The sequence below is a fragment of the Musca vetustissima genome, unplaced genomic scaffold (genome assembly GCF_032173495.1).
Source record: "Musca vetustissima isolate MV318-11 ecotype Yass unplaced genomic scaffold, APGP_CSIRO_Mvet_v1 utg34814, whole genome shotgun sequence".
NCBI lineage: Eukaryota > Metazoa > Arthropoda > Insecta > Diptera > Muscidae > Musca > Musca vetustissima.
In genome coordinates, this window is record NW_026879866.1 from 81,613 (window position 1) to 104,072 (window position 22,460).

The window sequence follows — 22,460 nt, forward strand, 5'->3', positions numbered from 1 at the left end:
TTCAAAAAGTATCACAAAAAGTATCATTTTTTAAAAAAAGTAGCAGATAACTTCTGAAAAAGTGTCACAAAAAGTGGCACACTTTTTTTACTTTTTATTTAATAAAAAACTATTGGTCTGTTCCCGTACTGCAAGAATCTTCTAGATTTTACTATTTATTTCGATATCATAAAGGAAAATTCGTTATCGTAGTAAAAAGTAGTAGATTCTTGCATCAGACCATATATTGTTATTGAATAACATTTATTTTTTAATTACTTACAGCCTGTTAAAATTCACACAATTCGAGTGACTTACAAACCTTTATTTATGTTTATAAAGGTTTTCTGATTCAAAACAAAAATAAATGACATATTTTTTAAAACCAAGGAGTTTGGTCGTAAGTCACTCGAATCGTTCGTTTGGAATTTTACAAAAACAGGCTGTTATTCACAAATAGCAATCGAAAATTCTACAAATCGAAACACACATTTTCACCGTACTACGATAACGAATTTTCCTTTATGTTATCTAAGAAAATAGTAAAATCTAGTAGATTCTTGCAGTACGGGAACAGACCAACACACAAATGCGAATGCGACCTAATAATAATTTCGCTCCGTCTGTTACAAACAGAAATTAAAAATTGCTCCGTCTGTTAAAAAACGCAACCTAGTTAAAAATCGCTCCGCCTTATGTTTTATGAAAAATCGCTTTAATTTATGTACTTTTTTAAAAAAGTGGCACAAAAATTCAAAAAGTGGCACATTTTGTATCAAAATGAAAAAGTATCACAAAAGTAGCAAAGGCGGAAAAAAGTGGCAAAATTGCCACTTTAGTGGCACAACGGTCACGCTGATGCCGTCACATCCCATTTCCCATTCCAATTTTCATCTTTTCGATAAATCGATTAATTAAAAAGTCGATCTACATAACCCTGGCTCTAAAACGCCGGTTCATCTTGACTTCGTTATCTTACCAACACATCGCAATTTTTTTTGCAAAAATTTACAAAAGTTAACAATTAAAGTTGTTTTGAAAACAACGATACATCGTTTCGGAAAGACCACGTAAGTGCGTGTGTAATTTCATTTTCGAAATTTCCACAATCCAACCCACCACCGACCGAGCACACACACACAACGAAAATGTTAACCAGTAAAAAAGTTTTTTCGGTTTTTTTATACACTTTTCTTCTTACGGCGACGACATTGAGCGCCCTTACATTGGCCGAAGTTCCACGTCCCATTGGAGTGCCATTGGCCAAGGCTACGTTGTATAGGCCCAATGGCGACAACTCCTGGAAATGTTTGGATGAAAGTAAGACTTTGAAATTCACCCAAATTAATGATGATTATTGTGATTGCCCCGATGGCAGTGATGAACCGGGCACTTCCGCCTGTCCCAATGGCATTTTCCATTGTATAAATCAGGGTCATCGCTCACAAGATCTTCCAAGTTCGCGCGTAAACGATGGCATTTGTGACTGTTGTGATGGCAGTGATGAATATCATCCAACGGCGGGGCGATGCTCAAATTCTTGCGATGAATTGGGTCGTGCGGAAAGAGAACAACGCAAATCACAAGCGGAAATGTTGAAAAAGGGTGCAGCCAAGCGTTCCGAAATGGTGGCTAGGGGACAACAGCTTAAGGCGGAACGTGAAAATCGTCGACGTGAATTGGAACAACGTCGCCAGGAACAAGAGGCTTTGAAGAAGGAAAAGGAGGAAATTAAAAAGCAAGCCGAATCTTTGGAATCGGAAGCCATTGCCTACTTCAAAGAATTGCACAAAGAAGCTGAAGCTCAACAACAAAAGGAAGATGATAACTTGCATCAGCAACTGCCAAATGAAGCTGCCGACAAATTTATGCACTATGACACCAATAAAGATGGCTTTGTGGAAATCATCGAACTACAGGTGGATATTAATCTAGACAAGGATCGTAATGGGGCGGTCAGTGTGGAGGAGGCAAAATATTTCCTAGATGAACGTGATCGTGTTGATTTGGACAGTTTTATCACACTATCCTGGCCACGCATTAAACCTATGTTGATGATGGCTCAAGGTATTTTCAAACCACCACAATTGCCCAATGAGGAGGAGGAGCATGAGGGAGAAAATGATAGAGAAGAGAAGACGGGAGGTAATGCTGAAATTGATGATATGATCACGGAATACAATGAACGTGGTGAAGGTAAGGGCATTTTTTGGAATTTGAACAACTATTTGAACGGTGATCGGTATTTTGAAGGTTTTAACAGCATTTTACCACCGAAGTGGCCGTAATGTGTTACTCCGGTTTCTTGTAGGATAATAACAACTTTGATGAAAATTTTCAATTTAGGAAAATGTTTTGACGTAGTTCTTACATCGAAGTCTTGGTTTCTTTGATATTTTCGAGATTTTGGTTGCATTTTCCCACAGTACTGGCTCCTTCCACCTTAATCAGGAGAGCATACCGAATCAACTCTGGGATGACTCACCCTTGTCGGATGAGGAAGACATCATGGAAACTACAGTGATTAGCACTACGGTGACGAACACAGCAGCTATCCTGGTGTCTCCTCCGAAGCAAGGTTAGTCCTCCCAGATGATGAGTAGGGGTTGAAGATCCTGGCGAGGTTGAAGATCCGAACTCCATCTCCATGGCCGATAGTGACGTCGCGAGACTTCTCAGGCAGTTGGCTGTCAAAACGGATACTGATACTGAAGAGTCCAGTCGTTAAGATGGATGAATCATCAGTACCAGTAACTGCAGGGCACTCCATCCTTTTGATCAAGAGGAACCTCAAATTAATCCCGAAGTTATCCAAGAACAATCCGAATGATATTGCGAGGGATTTCTTAATTGAAAGGATTCCTAGACCTAGTACGAAGACCACCACGGTAGTCCATTCAAAGAAGGAAAAAATTGTCGGATGTTTAAGTACACCTAGGAGGCTGGTGCCTGAGACGTCTAAACCCTCAGTACCCCCCAGGGGTAAACTGAGTGCTGAGATGTCTCAGACACCAGCATCGACGAAGACGGAGGGTAAGGGACTGTCGAAGTCAGTCCGACGGATAGGCCGTAAAAACCTCCCTCTGGTAATCCACCCTCTCCCGAATGGTCGAAACTGATATCATCCAAGGTTGTGGTAATTGGGCATTCTTGGCTGGAAAGGATGCTCGAAGAGCATATAACACAGTGCTAGTAAGACGTAGAGGTTGGGACGTTTATAGAGAACAATTCAATAGACAAAAACGTGAAATCATGAAGATTAAATGTAGGTCGGTATTGGACTTGCTTTAGTGAATCAATCGAAGGAGTTAATGAAGCGGACTGATATCGCAGAGTAATATTTAAAGTTGAGAAAGATGTGCACGAGGTTACAGGAACTCTCCTGAGGTGCTATAAGGTTTCTTGTCCTTCAGGCCCCTGAGGACAATTTTTTCTATAGAAAAAAATTCATCAGGACCATGAGGAACATTTTTTTATCGAAAAAAAATCATCAGGACCCTGAGGACAAATTTTTCTATAAAAAAAAATTCATCAGGTCCATGGAGACAAATTTTTTATCGCAAAAATAAATTTATCAGGACACTGAAGGCAATTTTTTTCTATAGAAAAAAATTCAGGACCGTGAGGACAATGTTTCTATAGAAAAAAATTCATCAGGAACCTGAGGCAATTTTTTTCTATAGAAAAAAATTCAGGACCGTGAGGACCAATGTTTCTATAGAAAAAAATTCATCAGGAACCTGAGGACAATTTTTTCTATAGAAAAAATTCCTCAGACGCCTGAGGAATTTTTTCCGGCAGAAAAAAGAACACCCTGAGTGGTCTTGGGTAATTTTTTTATTGAAAAAATCTAAATTTTATTTGGGTGAAAAATTGCGCTGGTCTCAATTAGGTAATCTTTTTCTTTAGAAAAAAATCCTAAGGTCCTAGGACACAATTTTTCTATAGAACTAAAATTCAAAGTTCATTGGAGACAAGTTTTTGGATAGAAAAAATGCCTCAGATCCTTCAAGATATTTTTTAGATAGAAACAAATCTTCAGATTCCTGAGACATTTTTTTTTTCTTTTTTTTATCTTATCTCATATCGAGGTTTTTGTCTTCTTTTATTCCCCCTCCTAACATTTAGAAATACATCGCCCCCAGACATATCCTGAAGATGGTGCCGAAGAGGAAGAAGAAGAAGCCTATGAAGATGATGAAGCCGATGTGGGTGAGGGTACTGTACAAGATACTCATAATGCCCCAACACCGGAATACGATGAAGAAACCCAACGTATTATCAATTTGGCAAATGAGGCACGCAACTCCTTTGCCGAAGTTGAACGCACAATACGTGAAATCGATCAAGAGATTCGTGACATCGATGATCAAAATTCCAAAGATTATGGTCCCCACGATGAATACGCCATACTCGAAGGTGAATGCTATAAATTTGAAGATCGTGAATATGTCTACACATTGTGTCCCTTCGAACGAGCCTCACAACAGGGACGTAGTGGTGGTGCGGAAACCACTTTGGGTAGATGGGATCAGTGGTTGCACGACGATGGCGGCGAACGTAAATATACTAAACAAAAATATGCCCATGGTGCATCCTGTTGGAATGGTCCCCAGCGTTCGGCAATTGTGCACTTGAAGTGTGCCCTAGAGACACGGATTACGGCGGTTAGTGAACCCAATCGTTGTGAATATTTCTTTGATTTCGAAACACCAGCTGCTTGTGATGAGGAAGCATTCCAGGCCGAAGAACAACGTTTCAAAGATGAATTGTAAAAAAGCGGATGAATGGAAGAACAAAAACTTCAAAGAAAAATATATCCCCAACCAATTGCAGGCAGTTATTTATGTAAACTAAAAAAACCAACAAATTTCTTTAAGAAAAAAATATTATTTAGTAAAAAAATAAATATTGGCTCCAAAAGTTTCAACTCTTTTCCAATATTTTTTAAAAAATTTGTGTTAACCGGAAGTTTCAAAGTGTTACAGGAAGAAGAACCGAAAAGTAATCATTCCTTCATTTTTTTCTTTTTGATGTATTTATATATAGACATTTTTTAAGTAAAGAATAAATGTAAAAGTTATTAAATAACAAGTTATGCGGTTTTTTATTTATAAAAAAATGTTTATTATAATTTTTTTGTTTAGCAAAATACTATACACGTATAAATATACATTATTACAACAAAACTTACAAATATGTAAATATTTACGAGAAGAAAAACAAAATTATCATCATCATCATCAAGATGTTCATTTAATTAATGGATGGTGTTAAGAGTCGTCTGGAGAAGAACCCTGGGCTTTTTTCTTAAGATTCGCTAACAGCAAGTCTCATGTCTTCTAAATAGGCATCCAGCTGATGTTCCAATGCCAAAATATGGCCTGTATTGCAATTTTCCGAACCAACAAATGTTAGAATTAAGGGTAATTTGTTCATTTGAACAACCTGGAAAAAAATTCAGAATTACAAATATTTTTTTTTAAATCCACTACTGCAGTTAGCCTAATCCACGCCTATTTTTGGTACTCTAAAAGTATTTTTTAAAAATACACGCCTATTGATAGTCTGATAATTTGAATACTTCACCTGATAATTTGAATACATCGATATGATGGTCTTATTACGTCCCAGACCCAATTTGCCAGCCTGATCACTGGCCGTTGTAAATGTCGATATAAAGGAGGGCGTCAATGTAAAGTCTACATTTTTTTCTTGGCTAACACGCATCACGGGCGCACCATCACGATCAGTTATTTGTATTATATAGAGACCATGGACTCTGGAAGTAAACAATACTGATCATTAAAAAAATATTCTAAATAAAGGGCCAACAAAAAACAGCAAACAAATGTTTAGAGATCTGGCAGACTGCTTTACCGCTGCGTGTATTTGGAAGGAAACATTTCAGAACGATTACCCACTTCTTAAGAAGTCCTTCGAAATAATTATTTATATCCTTGGACATGACTAGCGATGGCGTATCCATAAATAATTGTATTTCTTTTTCCCCGAATCAACCGAACAAAATCAAAAACAAGAAAACAACAAAGACATACACAAAGACATACAATCGTAAAGACTTGACAAGACGCATTTTCCAATATTAGTGTCAAATTTGTGCTATAGAGGGCTACACATTTTAATGGAAAATGCACTTTTTGATGTTCTCTCACCAAAAAATACTTAACAGCAATGTTAATTATTTTGAAAAATATGGTAACCAAAGTGAAGTTTGAGATTGTATGAAATTAAATTATTTTTTTTTGCGTACTTTATTTGAAGAATTTGTCACAATTTAGATTAGGCAAGTTTACTTGCGGCAAGTCTTTGACTGTAGGAGAGAAGGGCAAGGGGAATAGAAATGGAAAAAATTGCTCGTACCGACAATTTTCTGGCAATTCGTTTTGTGTATTTCGTATTTGTTGACATTTTATATTTATTTAAATGTGAAAAAACTATTGACATCAAATGAAAAAAGAAATATTTTCGAAACCGAATTGCCTTGTATAGACGCATGAAGCAAGTTCAAAAGGGAACGATAATAATTGCCGCAAGTAAACTCAATTGCCGTGTTCCCCTGCCACAATTCATCTTTAACAGTCGTGACCCCCTTTGTCATGGGTGTAATGGTCGAAAATGGTATTGTGAAAGTTGGTACACCGATTTGTGTGCCGAGCAAGGAGTTTGTCGATATTGGCATTGTCACCTCAATCGAATCAAAAATATTTGGGTTAAAATTGAACCCATACCCGGTGAATCACCAAAAATGTTTGGCCGTCATTTTGAAGCTGATGATAAGTTGGCCAAGGTCTCGATGCTTGCAAGGATTACATCCGTGATGATTTGATTAAGGCTAATTGGTCTCTAATGGTTGAACTGGAGAAACTTTTCCAAATTTTATAAATTGTTTATAAATTTTTAATTTGTTTGCAATATGTTTATTGATGTGGATGCCTGAAGATTACGATGCGGATTCAAATAATGACCCATGAATACTAAAACAACAATGATTTTAGGGTATGTCAGGGTATTATAGCTCTGTGCAGCCCCAAGAGTTTGTAACGCCGCGTGTTGGTCCTAGACCCACCGTTAAGTATACCGATCGTCATATCTCGACTAGCTGAATCGATCTAGACATGTGTGGCCGTCCGTCTGTCCATTATTATTTGTTCTTCTGGCCAATGAAGATCCCTATGATTTTTGGTAAAGATCTGTTGATATTAAGGGGATGAAATGGACCAAATACTTTATTTTTGTCGGTTTTCTGGTCGCTCCAGAGGCCGCAATTCTGACCCCAACATTGCGAATTTTTACACGGAGAATGGGATCAGGGCAAAGAATAAACATGCCAGTTTTAAATAAAGATCGGTCAATATTTAGCGGGTCAAATGGACCCTGACTTTTGTGTGAAAAATTAAAATTTTTTGTTCTATACGGAATAGAGTTGTTGACCTTTAAATTGATACCAATACCAATATTGTCGTATGTACTCGGCTGCGGGAGTTACACTTAAGTTTTAAGAGGTGTTTAGGTTATTCAAATATAATTTAGTAAACCATTATCACACGGTGATCGCTTTGAAATGTTCCATGAGGTTGCAGTTATGGTCAAGGACAACGCCTATAATTTTCGGTGATGATCAGATAATAATTTTGGGCTGAAGTGACCAAAAACTTATTTTGTTGTGTTTTTACGAGTCGATTTATAGGCCACAGGCCGAATAGCACAGCACAACCCACGGTGAAGGGAATCTGGACAAGCACTTAGAAGGGCTGTACTGAATATTTGTAATATTTGTTTACCTCTAGTCGGTCAAGAGGTTGCAAATATTGCGAAATATTGCTCAAGCTCAGAATAAAGAACTACAGGAAGTCAAATTTTCGTTGAAGTTGTGTAGGGTTTCATATGGTCGGCCCCGTTCGACTATACTGCTCGGCTCACTGGTTTTCAATCTATTTTTTTTTACTTATGACTAAAATATCCTCCGTCACTTCAAAATTTTTATTTCCGCTTCAAAAAAATCTTCCCAAAAAAATAAAAACACACAAAATTATTAAGTTTATGGCAATAAATAAATTAATTATACAACAACAAAATTATAAAAAAAAGGTTTAATTATTAATAATTGGGTACTAACAAACCGATTGGATTATTAGTTTATGAGTTATCGTGCCGGCCATTCGCGAAACGCTGCTTCGAGAAATGCGTTTAAGAATCACTCTTGCCGTCACTTGATGCTGACTCAATCAATCGGCTATATCTTCAAGAGTAGATCGGAATAAAAAAAAATATGACACCAAGAATAGGGGGCTTTGGTGCACCTTTTACATAAAATCTGACAAAACTATATATGAGAGCTATATTAAATCTGAATCGATTTTCTCGAAACTTAGCACATATCATTCTGGACCTAATTGCCAAAGTGCCAAATTTCGTGCAAATCGAAATATATGAAGGGACTTTGGTGCCCCATTTACCTTAAATCTGAACCGATTTTCTTTTTCGCGGTCTTCAAAGTCTCTTCATAGTATCCAGATTTTTATTAAGTTGATTGAAATAAGTATTGAATATATATTCCCTTCTTACGTTTATAAATTGAAAGGCTTTTTCGCGGTTTTTCACTATTTACATTGTGTTTTCATTGCATCGGGGGTTCACAATAATCACACAACACCACATGTGTATACAAAGTTCAATAAGTTGTCGTTTTTAAACGATTCTATGGCGTAGGAGAAACTCTTTAAATTACTAAAAAACCTAAAATACTATGTTATTTTTGGTTATATATAATAATAATTATATATCATATGTACATACTCTGTTTTTATTGTATATTTATACATTTCTGTAGCAGCGACAAAAATTCGCCTTGCACATTGTGGAACACATCATATATATTTGCAGAATGTTGCCAGCCATATAAATTGTTTTTAAACTCTCTAGGTTTTTTCTGTCATTATTCCATTGCATTTCAGAGAGTAAAAAATGTAGTTCTCTTTGTAATTAACAGAAAATGTTGTTACGATATCGTAACAACAGAGCAAAAGCCATCTAACGGCCAACTTGGAAATTCAATTGTCCTATCTTTATACTTTTATGTCTTTGACTGCAACTTGAAAACATTGAATGACGTAGAGCCGTCAAATACAGGAGGTTTGATTTTTAGTGTGTTATCAAGAACTCGCACCGGACCACCCTTAATTTCCAGTTCCGACATTTTCTTCTCCAGATTCGTAAACCTGTGGTCGTGGGCCAGAAATTTCTCGTCAACCGACTGCACTTTCTTATCCAACTCTTTAATTTGGACCTCCACGGTTTCCACTCTCCTTCCAATAACTTCTGTAATGTTCTCGAGTTTCTCGTTCATTATTCTCGAATTTTCATCTAACTTTCTGGAATTCTCTTCGAACATTCGTCTCGTGTTTTCTTCTGACTTTCTGGAATTCTCTTCGAACATTCGTCTCGAGTTTTCTTCTAATTTTCTGGAATTCTCTTCGAACATTCGTCTCGTGTTTCTGGAATTCTCTTCGAACATTTTAGCCAGCATTTCTCTGAAATCGTCACCCCTGGCAGCTACTGACGAGACTTCCCCACCGTTGGATTCGCCCATTTCCGATAAATCCACTTCATCCTTACTGTCAAACTCATATGTATCGATGTTCATACCACGGCGCTCGAACTCATCCAACAGACGTTTTTGTAGTTCAGCCTTGTTGCCAGTAGAGGACAATTCCAATTTATTGAGCTCCTTCTTTAAGTCTTCCACTCGTAGATCCTTAAACTTCATCGTAGTATTATCGTAATCCCACTTCTGACACCAATTGTTACGTTCTTGGATTTTACTAAATCCCGTGTAGACGTTGTTTTATTTCCCGATACAATTCGTACCAAATAAAACGCGGGTTCTTTCTGATTACGATTATTACAATGATTTTATTCACACAACTTACTTTGCACTTTACTTTACACGACGGTTTCAATTCGCGATCTGATTCACAACTGACTCACTGCCTTTCCATTCCCTCTATTTATATGAGCCCTGCCTGTCGCTACAGAAGTTTCTAGACGATCTGGTAACACCTAGATCACGAACAATCTACCAATGCAACAAACACATTGAGTAACAATAACAACAACAAACTTGAGTAAACAAACTTACAACAACAACAACACATATACAGGCGAGGGAATAACAAAGAAAGAGGAATAACAACAACACATATACAGGCGAGGGAATAACAAAGAAAGAGGAATGACGTTTAACAAGAATTGTACGACAATAACAAAATAGAAAATGAAAGAGGAAATGGAAGGATGTAGAAAAATCTATACAGTGGTTGTTGTTGTGAAGTTATTCAAATAAACTGCGTAGTAGAAATTTACGTTACAATTCAAATTCTTAAATTAACTTAAATCTAAAGTTATATTCGTAACAATATATTTAAAAAAAATTACTTATTTATTCAATGAGTAAACTGATTCCGTATGTCACGTTTCTTTGGGTGACTTAGAGGATGACATATACCAATCAGTGGGTGCTCATTTTCCACCGAGTCTTAGCTTCTTCTCAACAACCGAACCTGCTCTAATCTACAGCATAATTAGAAACCTAAAGTGGTTGGAAAAGTGCAACCTTTACACGTAATATATCTTCTGTCTGATCTCTATAGCCATCGGCATTATTCCAAACTTATATTCTTATATATTTCTGTAAGCTTCTCATCTTTGTATTTCTCTTTATTTCGTCTCTCCCCAATTTTCTCTCCTTATCTCTTTTCTTCTCGTGTATGATCACAACGGACCTAACGGCCTCAGAGTGCTGCAGCCCCCACACATCCCCAAACCTATCCTAACCTTCAATGCGGGAATAGCTGACTATTCGATTAACTGTCAAAGTGCATAGTTTCTAGTGTTACTAGATTAAATTTGCTTGTTATTGCATTATGGCATGAACTAGCAAGCAAATTAACTTCATTTATCTCATGGGAGTGGCTATCTCAAATATTACGTTTACTGACAATTATTGTTGCCATATCATTTACATTGAGTAACGGTCTATCATAACTATCGACATTTATCGATATCAATACAATATGACAAATCATCGAACTGTCACTGCCAAGAACACTTTCTGTCAATTGTCATGACAAAACTGCGAAGGAGAGCATAAAGGCATTTTAGCAAAAAAAAAAAAAGAATTTTTAAAGATTTTCTTTCCTCAAAGAAAAAATGTAAGTAAATATTGTTTCAAAGATTCATATAAATGTGTAATGTGTGTGGAAACCCCCAACAGCCTTAGAGATTATTTATTGAGGAGGAAAAAAGGAGGGACAAGAACTAGCAGAGCAGACCAACCAACACCCGCCTTTTAAAAGAATACTGTGTGCGATTGTTGTGTCTGAATGTAAAAAAATTACTGGGCAACGACAATGGCTTTCAACTTCACAGCATTTACCTATATAATAGCATTGATTGGCGATGCGTTTTTAATATTCTTTGCAATATTCCATGTTATTGCATTCGATGAATTGAAGACGGATTATAAGAATCCCATAGATCAGTGTAATAGCTTAAATCCGGTAAGAGTGGTGGTAATTATTTAATAAAATAAAATATACTATATTGTTTTTGTTTTTTTTCTTTTTGCAGCTAGTCTTACCGGAATATATTCTGCATATATTCCTGAATTTATTGTTTTTGGTATGTGGCGAATGGTTTTCACTGTGTATCAACATACCCTTGATTGCCTATCATATATGGCGGTAAGGTTCCCAAAAAAACAAAAAACTATTCTTCCCTTGAACATCTAATGATGTCATTTCTTGACTCTTGCTTACAGCTACAAAAATCGCCCCGTTATGTCTGGTCCGGGTCTGTATGATCCCACAACAGTGCTATCATCAGATAATTTAACCAAAAATATGCGAGAGGGTTGGATTAAATTGGCAATTTATTTAATTTCATTCTTCTACTACATTTATGGGTATGTGTTGCTGTCGTTTGGTTGTGCTCTGGTGCCCATATATTTTTGGCATCTAGCCCTTAATTATTGAAATGGATTAACATGTGTGTTTTTATTTCTATTTTTTTTAATTTTAGAATGGTGTATTCCCTAATATCCACGTAAAAACGCCTAAGCTAAATCCGTTCATAATACACTCCTCGTCGTCGTCATTGTCTCTTTCACTATCGTGATAGTCAACAAACAGTCATTGTCCCCATAAAAATAATAGCAGCAACAAAATCGAAATTAAATACACAAAAGATCAAAAATCCTGAAACATTTTTTTCCAAAAAAAAGTTTGTGTGGATATGTAAGCACTTTTTTCTTTATAAAAAAAAATTAATATTATAATTTTCTCTGTAATGTATTTTTTAGTTTAAAAAAAAACAAATTTAATAATAATAATAAGAGAAACGAAAATGTTTAAGTGAATCCCTCCATGTGTACTTGTTTGGTTATGTCGGCGTCTCGGACAAGCTTGAGATTAAACAAAAAACTACATAGATAATCACGAGGCCCTTACCAGCGCATTATCTTATCTTAAAATAATTATAACAACATTTTTTTTCTAAAGTTGTTAATTACTACAACAAATAGAAACATATGTGGATAAATATTTGACCTTGCGGACTTTAATCGATAGCATAGAAATGAGATGATGTTTGAACACTAAAAAATCTGAGTCAATAGAAAAAAAATCGTCAGGACCCTGAGGTCAATTTTTTCTATAGAAAAAAATTTCTCAGGGCCCTGAGGACCAATTTTTTTGTAGAAAAAAAAAATCCTTTGGACACTGAACACGGTTTTTTCTATAGAAAAAAATTCTTAAGGAACTTGAGGACATTTTTTTCTATAGAAAAAATTCCTCTGGACCCTGAGGATGATTTTTTCTATAGAAAAAAAATTCCTCAGTACCCTGAGGTATTTTTTTTTTCTTAAAGAATCGTAACGAAAAATTTAACAATTTTTTCAGTATTAAAACAAATCCTGAGGCCTAACACAAAAAGAAAAGTTTTAAAATTTTTAACATATATATATTTTTATCTCAAAATAGGCATACCATATTCCTAAATGAATGGTGTAACGTACATTTTTCTAACATTATTAAATTAAAATACAAAAAATGTTGTCTTGGATAAATTCACAATATAGTATAGTATAAAAATCATGCAGTACAGTATGTGTGTGTGTCCATTTAACCATAAAAAATAACTTAAAAAATTAATTAATCGGGGAATGTTAGTTAGTCTAGGGTATAATACTTTGTTTTTGATTTGGTATAATGCCAATACCCAACTCCTGAAGCATTAGAATCAATTGACTGTTCTGTTCCATTATGGATATTATTTCCTGTTGTTGTTGTTGCATAAACTAAAACAATAAAATAACAAAATATTGGAAAAAATTTCCAAGAGAAATATTTTTTTTGCTACATACTTTTAAACGATTCTTCTGCTCCATTTTCGACAACTGATTATTATTGTTGACCATCTTAGCATCCATATCTTTTTGAAAATCATTCTTGAGTCGATATAAATCATCACGTATTCGATGTAAATTACGTTCACATTCTCGTACATCTTTTTCCAGAATTTCACTTTTCAAATAAACCGTTTGGGCCAATTTATACCAATCGGCAAGGCACTCAGCCATTTGTGCGACAGCCGGTTTAGTATCATCTAAGAGCAAAGATTTGATACTTTTTCCATTGCGATCCACCTGTAACAAAAAAATGATGAGAAAAAAATGCTAACATAGAAAAAATAACAGAACCCCTCGAGTTTTTTTGAGGACAATTAGAACCCTGAGGACAAATTTTTCTATATAAAAAAAAAACATCAGGACCCTGAGGACAATATTTTTTTATAGAAAAAATTCATCTGTAGCCTGAGGACAGTAACATTTCTTGAAAATTCTGGAAAAAAATTGGGAAATATTGTTTTACCTTAATTTTTTCCAATGCATGAAACTGTTCATCATTATAGGTCAATGTGCGGGTTGCTCTATCCCTTAGCAAATGTTGCCAGGAGTCACGTAAACGTTCAACTAAATATTTAGCCCGAGGACTGGCTCTTGTACGACAGGGACATTTTTTACCATGCATTGAGGATGTCCATTGTTCACTAAATCGAAAAAATATATATTACTATTTAAAAAAAATAAATATAATTGAAATCTTACTTCAATTGATCTTCAATAACAAAATTCGAATATAATTGCATTATAACATCAGCGGCACCATCAAAATCGGATTTAAGATTTTCCAAATTCGTTAAAATTGTCTTGCATTCTTGATCACGATTTGTCTTTAGGAAGGTAAATTGGAAATTTAATTAATTACTTAATAAATTTTAAGAGTTAAGATTACCATCTTTGCAATGCTCTGCACCGAATCAGCATAGTCCATGACAGTTCTTAACAGCTCATGGAAATTTTTGGTTTTCCTAGAAATATATTTTTAGAAATTAACAATGTTTTCTATTTTTGAATTGCATATTTAAATTACTTTACTAGCAGGGTAATGGTGGTGGTCAATGTTTCAATGAATTGTTCAACGGCTTTTTTAATTAATATATCAATTGAGGTAAAGGTGTCCACACGCCGCTTGCACTCATGGCCCACACTGCAGGCAGCCTTAAAATTTAGAAAATAAAAACAAAAAAAAAAAAAATTGTTAAATGATTAATAATTAAAATTTGATTTCGAATAAGTACCTTTGCCAAGCTAGCATCATTTTCCACCGATACATTACTGGGAAATACCGGAAATTTGGGCAATTCCAATTGTTGTGGCAATTGAACATTATTATCATCATTGCTGTATAAGAATATTGGTGATTCACTGGAGGTTTCGGGAAAACCACTTGCTATAAAAAAAAATATTTTTTTAAAAAATTTATTTTAAAAACCAGAAAAAAACTTCTCATTAAACTTACCCGTTGTATGCATTGTAATGCGTTTCTCCAAGTGTTCATTATTAAATAACAGAATTTGTTTTTCAATTGGAACTTTTGTTTGCATTAATATCCTCTCACGGAAATGTTCAATCTGTTCCTCGGGCTCAAGGAATACCTCAATGGACGAGGTACGATTTGTAAAGAAGACGTGAACAACACGTTTACGCAATATGACAGTAACCTCCTGAAAGAAACGATCAAATGACCAAGTCTTTTCACGATTTTCTTCCAATAACCCGGCCAGCAGTGGTGTAACCAATGACTTTAATCCCTCGGATAAGTGGCAGTGTTGGGGCAACGTGGTAGACCATTCAATGGGTCCATTTTCGGATAATTGTGTGCCCGAGATTACACCTGAAGCTTTTTGTGTTGTTATTTGATGCATTGTCTCGCGATTTTTACGTCCTCCAAAGGGCCGGAAGGGTAAATTCCCTGTTGCCACATGATATAAGGTTACACCAATCGACCACAGATCCACATTGGCGGTGAAGGAACGATTAATGGATTTACGCAGAACAGCTCGTTCATATAGATCCGGATGTAGATCGACCACAGATCCACATTGGCGGTGAAGGAACGATTAATGGATTTACGCAGAACAGCTCGTTCATATAGATCCGGATGTAGATATTCCTCAGTGCCATACAACGATGCAAATGGTTGATTATCTTCCAGTTCACGGGCCGCTCCGAAATCCGTTAATTTGTAAATGGTTTGACCATCTTCCGAAATGAATTTCATAATATTCCCCGGTTTCAAATCACGATGTACCAATTTGTTGTCCCGCAAATGTTTCATGCCAGCACACAAATGTTCCAATACCAATAGGAATTCTTTTTCCGATAGACCATAAGAATTCTCCGGGTCATCGAGTATATTGAATAAACTACCACCCGTACATAGTTCCATAACAATAACTTTACCCCTGCCCTCTTGATCCTCTTCGATGGCCAGCAATTTGACAATATTTTCATGATTGACTTTTTTCAAGGCCTCAAATTCACGCATTTGGACATCTGGTGGACGCATATGACTATAGGGATTGAATGTCTTGACGGCAACAGATTCTCCGGTGATTTTGTTGACACCCTTTATAAAAATAACAAGAAAACGTAATACACATCTTTACATCTATTATTTGGGTACTTTACCTGAAATACCGAACCCGTAGCACCCTTACCCAACACACTTGTTGTACACCAAACATAATTCAGGGAACCCCGCAGAAAAGACATTTTTATATCGTGACTCTTTGCCTTTGCCAATGTTTTGCAGATCTGTACGTTTCTTCTTTTTCCTTATTTATTGTTTACTTTCTCTTAGGCAATGCTCTCTTCTACTCTGCTCTAAGAATTACAACGTTAATGTGAAATAATTGAATGGATTTTTCTTTAAAATAACAACGAAAAATGAATAATTTCCAGACTACCAAATTGCAGTTTGCACGTACGTGTTTTTGTTTGAATTTCACTTATTTGATGCACCAGTTCATTGCAACTATTCACAGAAAAGGAAATGCAGGAAACTAGTTCCAGCTGATGTTTTATTGTTATGCAGGGAACTAATTCCAGCTGATGCATCATTGTTTGAACTATTGATAACAAAGAAATTGTAGCAGAATTTACTAGGGGTCTTTAGACCGAAAATGGAAACAAATAACAATCGATTGTTGTCTTTTTCAGAAAACAGCTGACTATGAGAAGTGGAGGCCGTTGTTACATAGCGGGCATGTTTGTAAAGCACATCCAAAAAGATGTTATCGCAAATTGGGAATTAAAAATATATTTTTTTCAAAAAATTAAAGCATTTCCAAGAAATTTTTTTTGAAAATTGTTCAAAAAATTTCATTTAAACGCAATAAATTTATTTAAAAAAATTAGAAAAGTAAAATTTATTTTAAAAAATATGCTGAAAATAGTTGAAAAATATTCATTTAAAAAACGAAAATTTTGTGAAAATTTTTGAAAAATATTCATTTAAAAAATAATAAATGCACGCCTATAATGTGGAAAATTGTTGAAAAATATTCCTAAAAAGTTCACGTTTATAGTTGTAAAATTGTTGAATCCATCTAAGAGCCTTGTCTGAAGTGAGACTTTTCTCCATAAAATCAAAACCAGTATTTTTTTATTTTTGAATATTATTAATTTAATATTATATATTATTATTTTAACTTAAAATGTATTTCTTTTTTTTAAAGAAAAAAATTAATTATCCACCTTTGAAGCCTTTTCAAAAAACTCCACCATTAGGGGATACACCTCATCGTATTGTTCACTCTTCTTGCGGCGAACACTGTCCCGGTAACGTTGCAGAGCTCCCGATATTAGTTCAAGTTTTTCCCGTTCACTGTGACCCTCAAGCCATTCAATTAATCGCTCATTTGACCAATTAACTGTGGTATGGGGCGATTGCAATTCCGTCCCACCATAGCCAAATAATAGCAATAGAATTATATACGATGGCACGAGGGAATCCGCACCAATATTCTGCTTAATCAATTCCGAGGGATTTTGTATGATCAAGAATGACATGGCTCTTAGCATACGTGCCGAATTGCCCAATTCGGAGATGTTACTGCACAGCGGCTTCAGGGCATTCTCCATGTGGTTGCAATCGTTTTTCAATCTTTGCCGGCCGGCATAACTTAACGGCCTTAAAATGCTCAAATTGTGTATAAAGAAATCGATGCAACGTTTGGCCACTTCGCAGGCACATTTGGTGACAATCTCCCCATCTTCATAGGCGGAGATGTGATTCGCCCATACACGTTGTATAAATTCCTGCAACTCCTTCATATACATTGAGGGGCCGGCTGTGGAAATTTTCTCCGAATTTAGACCCGGCTCACGATGTATACTCAGGATGATAATATTTATGGTTGATATAATGGAATCCATAATCTGCTGCAGAATTGTGGTTATCAAAAGATCTGCTTGTTCCAGGGACTTCGTGATATCCTGTTTAGCCGACGATTGAGTTCGATCCAATTGCTGGCCCAAATCTCTTAGCATACGCCTTACGGAATCTTTGAAGTAGTACAAAATATTGGCCAACAACGTATTCTGAATCTGTTGGGTATTTGGCATATCCACCACTTGCACCGAATCGGGACCCAATTTGATTTGCGATTCCAATTTGGTGCAAAAATCTTTGCTACATGATATGAACACCGCTGCAACCGAGTTACTCAAACGTGCGTCCACCAGGGCATTACTCAATTCCGTGGCTGCGACCCGAATGAAATTATCCACCGTCTCATTGTTGGGCAAATCAACCCCAGCCAAACAGGCTTTCATATTTGCCCCGCATTTCGATATATAACCCACTTCGAGGGGAATAAATAGCTGTTCATCGAAGAGAAATTCTCGATTCACCCGCTCCTCAAAGCCACGAACGGAGCTCAACAATTTCGAAAGGCCCTCCTGTAACGTTTGGGTAATGTGGGCTGGACAATCGGTAAAATATTTGCGCATCAGTTCTTGTGTTGCTTGCCAAAATTGCGATTGTACCAAATATTCTCCCTTCTGAGAGATTGAAATACCACCTAGCTGAACCTGTTCCAAAGCCTTGTTTAGCAGCAGCACTTGGGTGCAATATTCATAGAGTTCATCATAAATAAGCCAGTGTAGAGATTTCCAAAATTTTGCCCGGAAATTTTGTGTTGTTGTTAGTTGGGGTGTTTTGCCGGGACCTCTCATCGCTGATGTTGAAGATTTTGGTGAACCACTCAGTGATTTGTTATTCGGATCATTTTTACTCAATACCGATATATCATTGCCGGCAAAACACTCCTTGAGAGCCTGCTCCAAATCCGATATGAAGGTGGTAATTAAATTATCCATAGATGTCTCCAGGGTATTGAAGTTCATGAAAATCTGAAAATAATAAAAAACAGATAAAGAACATAGTTTGGCAGAGTTAAAAAAGTTGGTAAATTGATGATTAGGATTATAAAAAATGTCAATTCTCACCTTCAGAGCATTGCAAACTTGCTGTTCATTTCTTTCCTGCAAACCCGTGACCAATTGCATCTGCGTCAAATTGCGTATCTTCTGTTTCGAATTAATGACATAATTCCGGGCAGCTTGAACAAATTCAATTTTCTTCATATCCGGATCTTCGATCAATTCATTTAGTTCATAATGCAGCTCAGCTTGTTTTAAAACATCCTTTGTCGCCTTCAATTTTGTTGTCAAAGTCAGTAGGGTTTTCGAGGATCTTAACAGATGTGACAATTCATGAAGTCGTGCCAATACTTTGGTACGATTTTCAATTAATTGAAATTGGCTGTCGACCTGTTGCCGCAGGCGATAACCACTTGAACGTATCTGTTGAACATCATCAGCCAGGGAATTGAGTGCTGTATCAAATCGGCCGGCATGTGTCGCTTGTTGAAGGAGGGCTCCATGTTTGTCTCGCACCTGTTGTTGTAGCTCTTCATTGATGTTATTGAGACGTTTACTCAATTCTTGAATTTGATCACCAATGGTGAGATTCATAGCAGCCAATGAGGCTGTAATATCTTCATCATCGTCAATGCAATCATGTTGTTGCTGTTGCATCAAAGTTGTGTTCGTTTGTTGTACCCTGAAATTGGAAAATGAAAGGATTTTTTTTAGATTATGGGCCTATACTAAATACGTTAAGACCTGGTATATGTGTTCCCTGAATTATACAATGCTTGGAAGTTGAAATGGTTGAAGGAGACCTGCTATGTAATATAATTGCAAAGAAAAATATACAGCCTGTTTTTGTAAAATTCTAAACGAACGAATTCGAGTGACTTACGACCAAACTCCTTGGTTTTGAAAAATATGTCATTTATTTTTGTTTTTGAATCAGAAAACCTTTATAAACATAAATAAAGGTTTGGTCGTAAGTCACTCGAATTCGTTCGTTTGGAATTTTACAAAAACAGGCTGATAGGAATCCAAACCAATCATGTTTTGATAGCTTGTCTTATTGCCTGGCATCACAATGTCATTATCCACTCTATGAATGCATTAGATGGGGGAACCTTTTTTTAATAATTACATTTTTATTCCAAATAGCTTGGATCTTTTTTATTTATTTTTTCTATTTTATTTCGTTTAATATTTAATTTTATTACAACAAAGTCACGTCACCACCATTGATAACTACCTCACAACATAACAGCTGTTTCCAAGTGTTTACATATACCATTAACGAACGCGTATGACGGCTGTCAAAATAACTGCATACATTTAGGCCATATTTACATGAAGGCTCTTTTTCATGCAATTTTTCAAATATTCATACATCTCATTAAAAATGTAACATTTTCATTGAGGAAAAACTTTATTAGAAATGTATACATAAAATTTACTATATACAATAGGTGAAGGCCCCGACCTGACGGCTGTCCAATATAAGGTCTGTTCCCTTACTGCATGAATCTACTATTTTTACTACGATAACACTTTTTCCTTTATGATATCGAAAAAAAATTTTAAAAACTCGTAGATTCTTGCTGTACAGGAACAGCATGTCTTTAGAGAGAACCCTGTTCAATAACGCACATACGTTTAATGTCATACGTCAAAATATAAGAATCACATCTTAAATGTCAACAAGAATCATGTTGCCTTTACAAATCAAAACAAACAGTTGAATTCTTCTGTTAGCAATCCTGGTTTGATCAGTTGTGACCCATTGACCCAGGCTACTCCACAATGGAACCACCGACAAAATTCCTTTTACCCTCACCGAATTTCAACAACAACAAACAAAAAGAATGTCCATCGAAACCCAAACCACACTATTTAACACCATCGGGTATGACAATTCTACCACGTGAAAAACAACCACCACCAATGTATGGCAAACGTGGAGCAACAGTTCCACCAAGATTTCTTAAACCCCCCAATGCTAATACGCCACCTGCAGAATCGACGAGGCAATATTGTGAGCCATGTGAAATGGAATTGGCCTCAATGGAGGATCTGAAACATCATCGGGCGCAACATGAAAAATGTCCCGTCGATGGTTGCCAGTATCGTGGCCATATAACGGTAATGGATAAACATGTTACGGCTTTGCACAGTTCGGGTTTATTTGATAAATTCAAAAAACTTAATACACCTGAAGAGATTGCGGCATGGCGTGAGGAGCGACGTAAACGCTATCCGACTGTGGAAAATGTTCTGCTCAAACAGAAGGCCCAAGAGCAGCGGCAAAAACGTGGTGAACGCTTAGAGGCCAGTAAATGTCGTTTTGGCAAGCAGGACGATAGGAAAAGGGCATTGCCGCCAAATGCAAATGATTCGAGCCCTAAAGATAGCGGAGATGGAATTAAGAGGCCAGCTGAACCGGATGGTGGGGGGAAACAACAAAAAGGCCAAGCTAATAAACGTAATAAAAAGAAACGAAAAAATCAACGTGATTGTAAGGATAATACGAAAAAAGCGGAACATGTAAATGCGACGAAGGAGGAGGAGAAAACAAGCGATGATGAGGATGATTGTAAATTTATGGTGAGATTCCAAGGTACCCGTGGTATGAAGGATTACAAACATTGTGAAAAGAAAGTGAAAGAGAAGAATACAAATGTCCTTTTTAGTCTTGTTGGTATGTATGGTTCAGATGATGACGAGGAAGAAGAAGAGGAGGAGGAAGAGGGGAGGGACAACAAACAGCAAGATAAATGTAACGGAGACTTTAATAAACTTGAAAACACAAATTCCAAGGAGAAGGAAATACACACTCAGTCGGATAGTCCATTAGATGGCAACAAGCAAAGTAACATGAACGAACAGGACCAAAGATGTAATGACAGAGGCGAGAAAGATGCCACAGATAATGACACTGTTCCCACAGATAAAAATACAGGAAAAAATAATTTTATTTTAAATCCCCATGAAGGAGAAACTGCCATGGAACAAAGAACTGAAGACATTGAACCTCTTCCAATCGAAGAAGAAGAAAATATTCAGAAATCCTCATCACAATCCTTCCCTAATGGTAATTCATCAGACGAAGGTCCCGAAGAAATTCCCATTGAACATCAATTGACAGAATATAAGTTCGAAAATGTACAACAAGAGAAAACAACAGCGGTACAACCACCAGCACCTCCCAAAAAATGCCCAGCGGCCAAACAAAATGAAGTAAACAATCGACCACAAAAACCAACGGTAAAAAGAAAATCTGGTCTGGATTATCGTAAAGCTAAACTGCGCAAACAAAATTCAATGTTAGAAAAATTATTAGAGACTGATATTCGGCATGAACGTAATGTCCTGCTGCAGTGTGTTCGTTATGTTTGTGAAAATAACTTTTTTGGTATTGGAAAATCGAAAATCAATTAAATGAATGTACAGTACAAAATTGTTATACATGTTATTATTAAGTAATAATAAAGAGAATGATTGAAAAGCCAAAAATCCCGAATATTAGGGGTACCGTTATATGTTGGGGGATACCCTAAAAAATACAGCAATATTTATAATTTTTGGTGGGAAGATTTGCTACCCAATGAGAACCCCTAATTACAAA

General features: G+C 36.2%; 6 protein-coding genes across 6 annotated transcripts; 3 read left to right on the forward strand and 3 right to left on the reverse strand.

Annotated features, from left to right (window-relative positions):
* The first annotated feature begins 1,127 nt into the window (after positions 1-1,127).
* Positions 1,128-4,754, forward strand: LOC133325020 (glucosidase 2 subunit beta). Its single transcript, XM_061533846.1, has 2 exons — positions 1,128-2,175; positions 4,159-4,754. Exons 1-2 carry the CDS (start codon positions 1,128-1,130, stop codon positions 4,752-4,754), a joined length of 1,644 nt encoding a protein of 547 aa, XP_061389830.1.
* A 535-nt stretch (positions 4,755-5,289) lies between these two features.
* On the reverse strand, positions 5,290-6,016 carry LOC133325016 (ragulator complex protein LAMTOR3 homolog). Its single transcript, XM_061533843.1, has 3 exons — positions 5,904-6,016; positions 5,569-5,761; positions 5,290-5,427 (listed from the first exon to the last, which is right to left on the reverse strand). Exons 1-3 carry the CDS (start codon positions 5,966-5,968, stop codon positions 5,290-5,292), a joined length of 396 nt encoding a protein of 131 aa, XP_061389827.1. The 5' UTR covers positions 5,969-6,016.
* A 5,384-nt stretch (positions 6,017-11,400) lies between these two features.
* LOC133325015 (protein cornichon) lies at positions 11,401-12,128 on the forward strand. Its single transcript, XM_061533842.1, has 4 exons — positions 11,401-11,561; positions 11,632-11,744; positions 11,822-11,965; positions 12,082-12,128. The coding sequence occupies exons 1-4, from the start codon at positions 11,412-11,414 to the stop codon at positions 12,107-12,109; spliced, it is 435 nt and encodes a 144-aa protein (XP_061389826.1). The 5' UTR covers positions 11,401-11,411; the 3' UTR covers positions 12,110-12,128.
* Positions 12,129-13,234: 1,106 nt separating this feature from the next.
* On the reverse strand, positions 13,235-16,177 carry LOC133325021 (serine/threonine-protein kinase TBK1). Its single transcript, XM_061533847.1, has 10 exons — positions 16,094-16,177; positions 15,566-16,031; positions 14,922-15,482; positions 14,701-14,852; positions 14,493-14,620; positions 14,355-14,430; positions 14,168-14,292; positions 13,932-14,109; positions 13,424-13,705; positions 13,235-13,336 (listed from the first exon to the last, which is right to left on the reverse strand). Exons 1-10 carry the CDS (start codon positions 16,175-16,177, stop codon positions 13,235-13,237), a joined length of 2,154 nt encoding a protein of 717 aa, XP_061389831.1.
* Positions 16,178-17,149: 972 nt separating this feature from the next.
* Positions 17,150-19,498, reverse strand: LOC133325017 (conserved oligomeric Golgi complex subunit 5). Its single transcript, XM_061533844.1, has 2 exons — positions 18,917-19,498; positions 17,150-18,820 (listed from the first exon to the last, which is right to left on the reverse strand). Exons 1-2 carry the CDS (start codon positions 19,442-19,444, stop codon positions 17,150-17,152), a joined length of 2,199 nt encoding a protein of 732 aa, XP_061389828.1. The 5' UTR covers positions 19,445-19,498.
* A 1,140-nt stretch (positions 19,499-20,638) lies between these two features.
* LOC133325022 (FMR1-interacting protein NUFIP1) lies at positions 20,639-22,273 on the forward strand. The gene has a single exon (XM_061533848.1). It carries the CDS (start codon positions 20,639-20,641, stop codon positions 22,271-22,273), a length of 1,635 nt encoding a protein of 544 aa, XP_061389832.1.
* Positions 22,274-22,460: the final 187 nt, after the last annotated feature.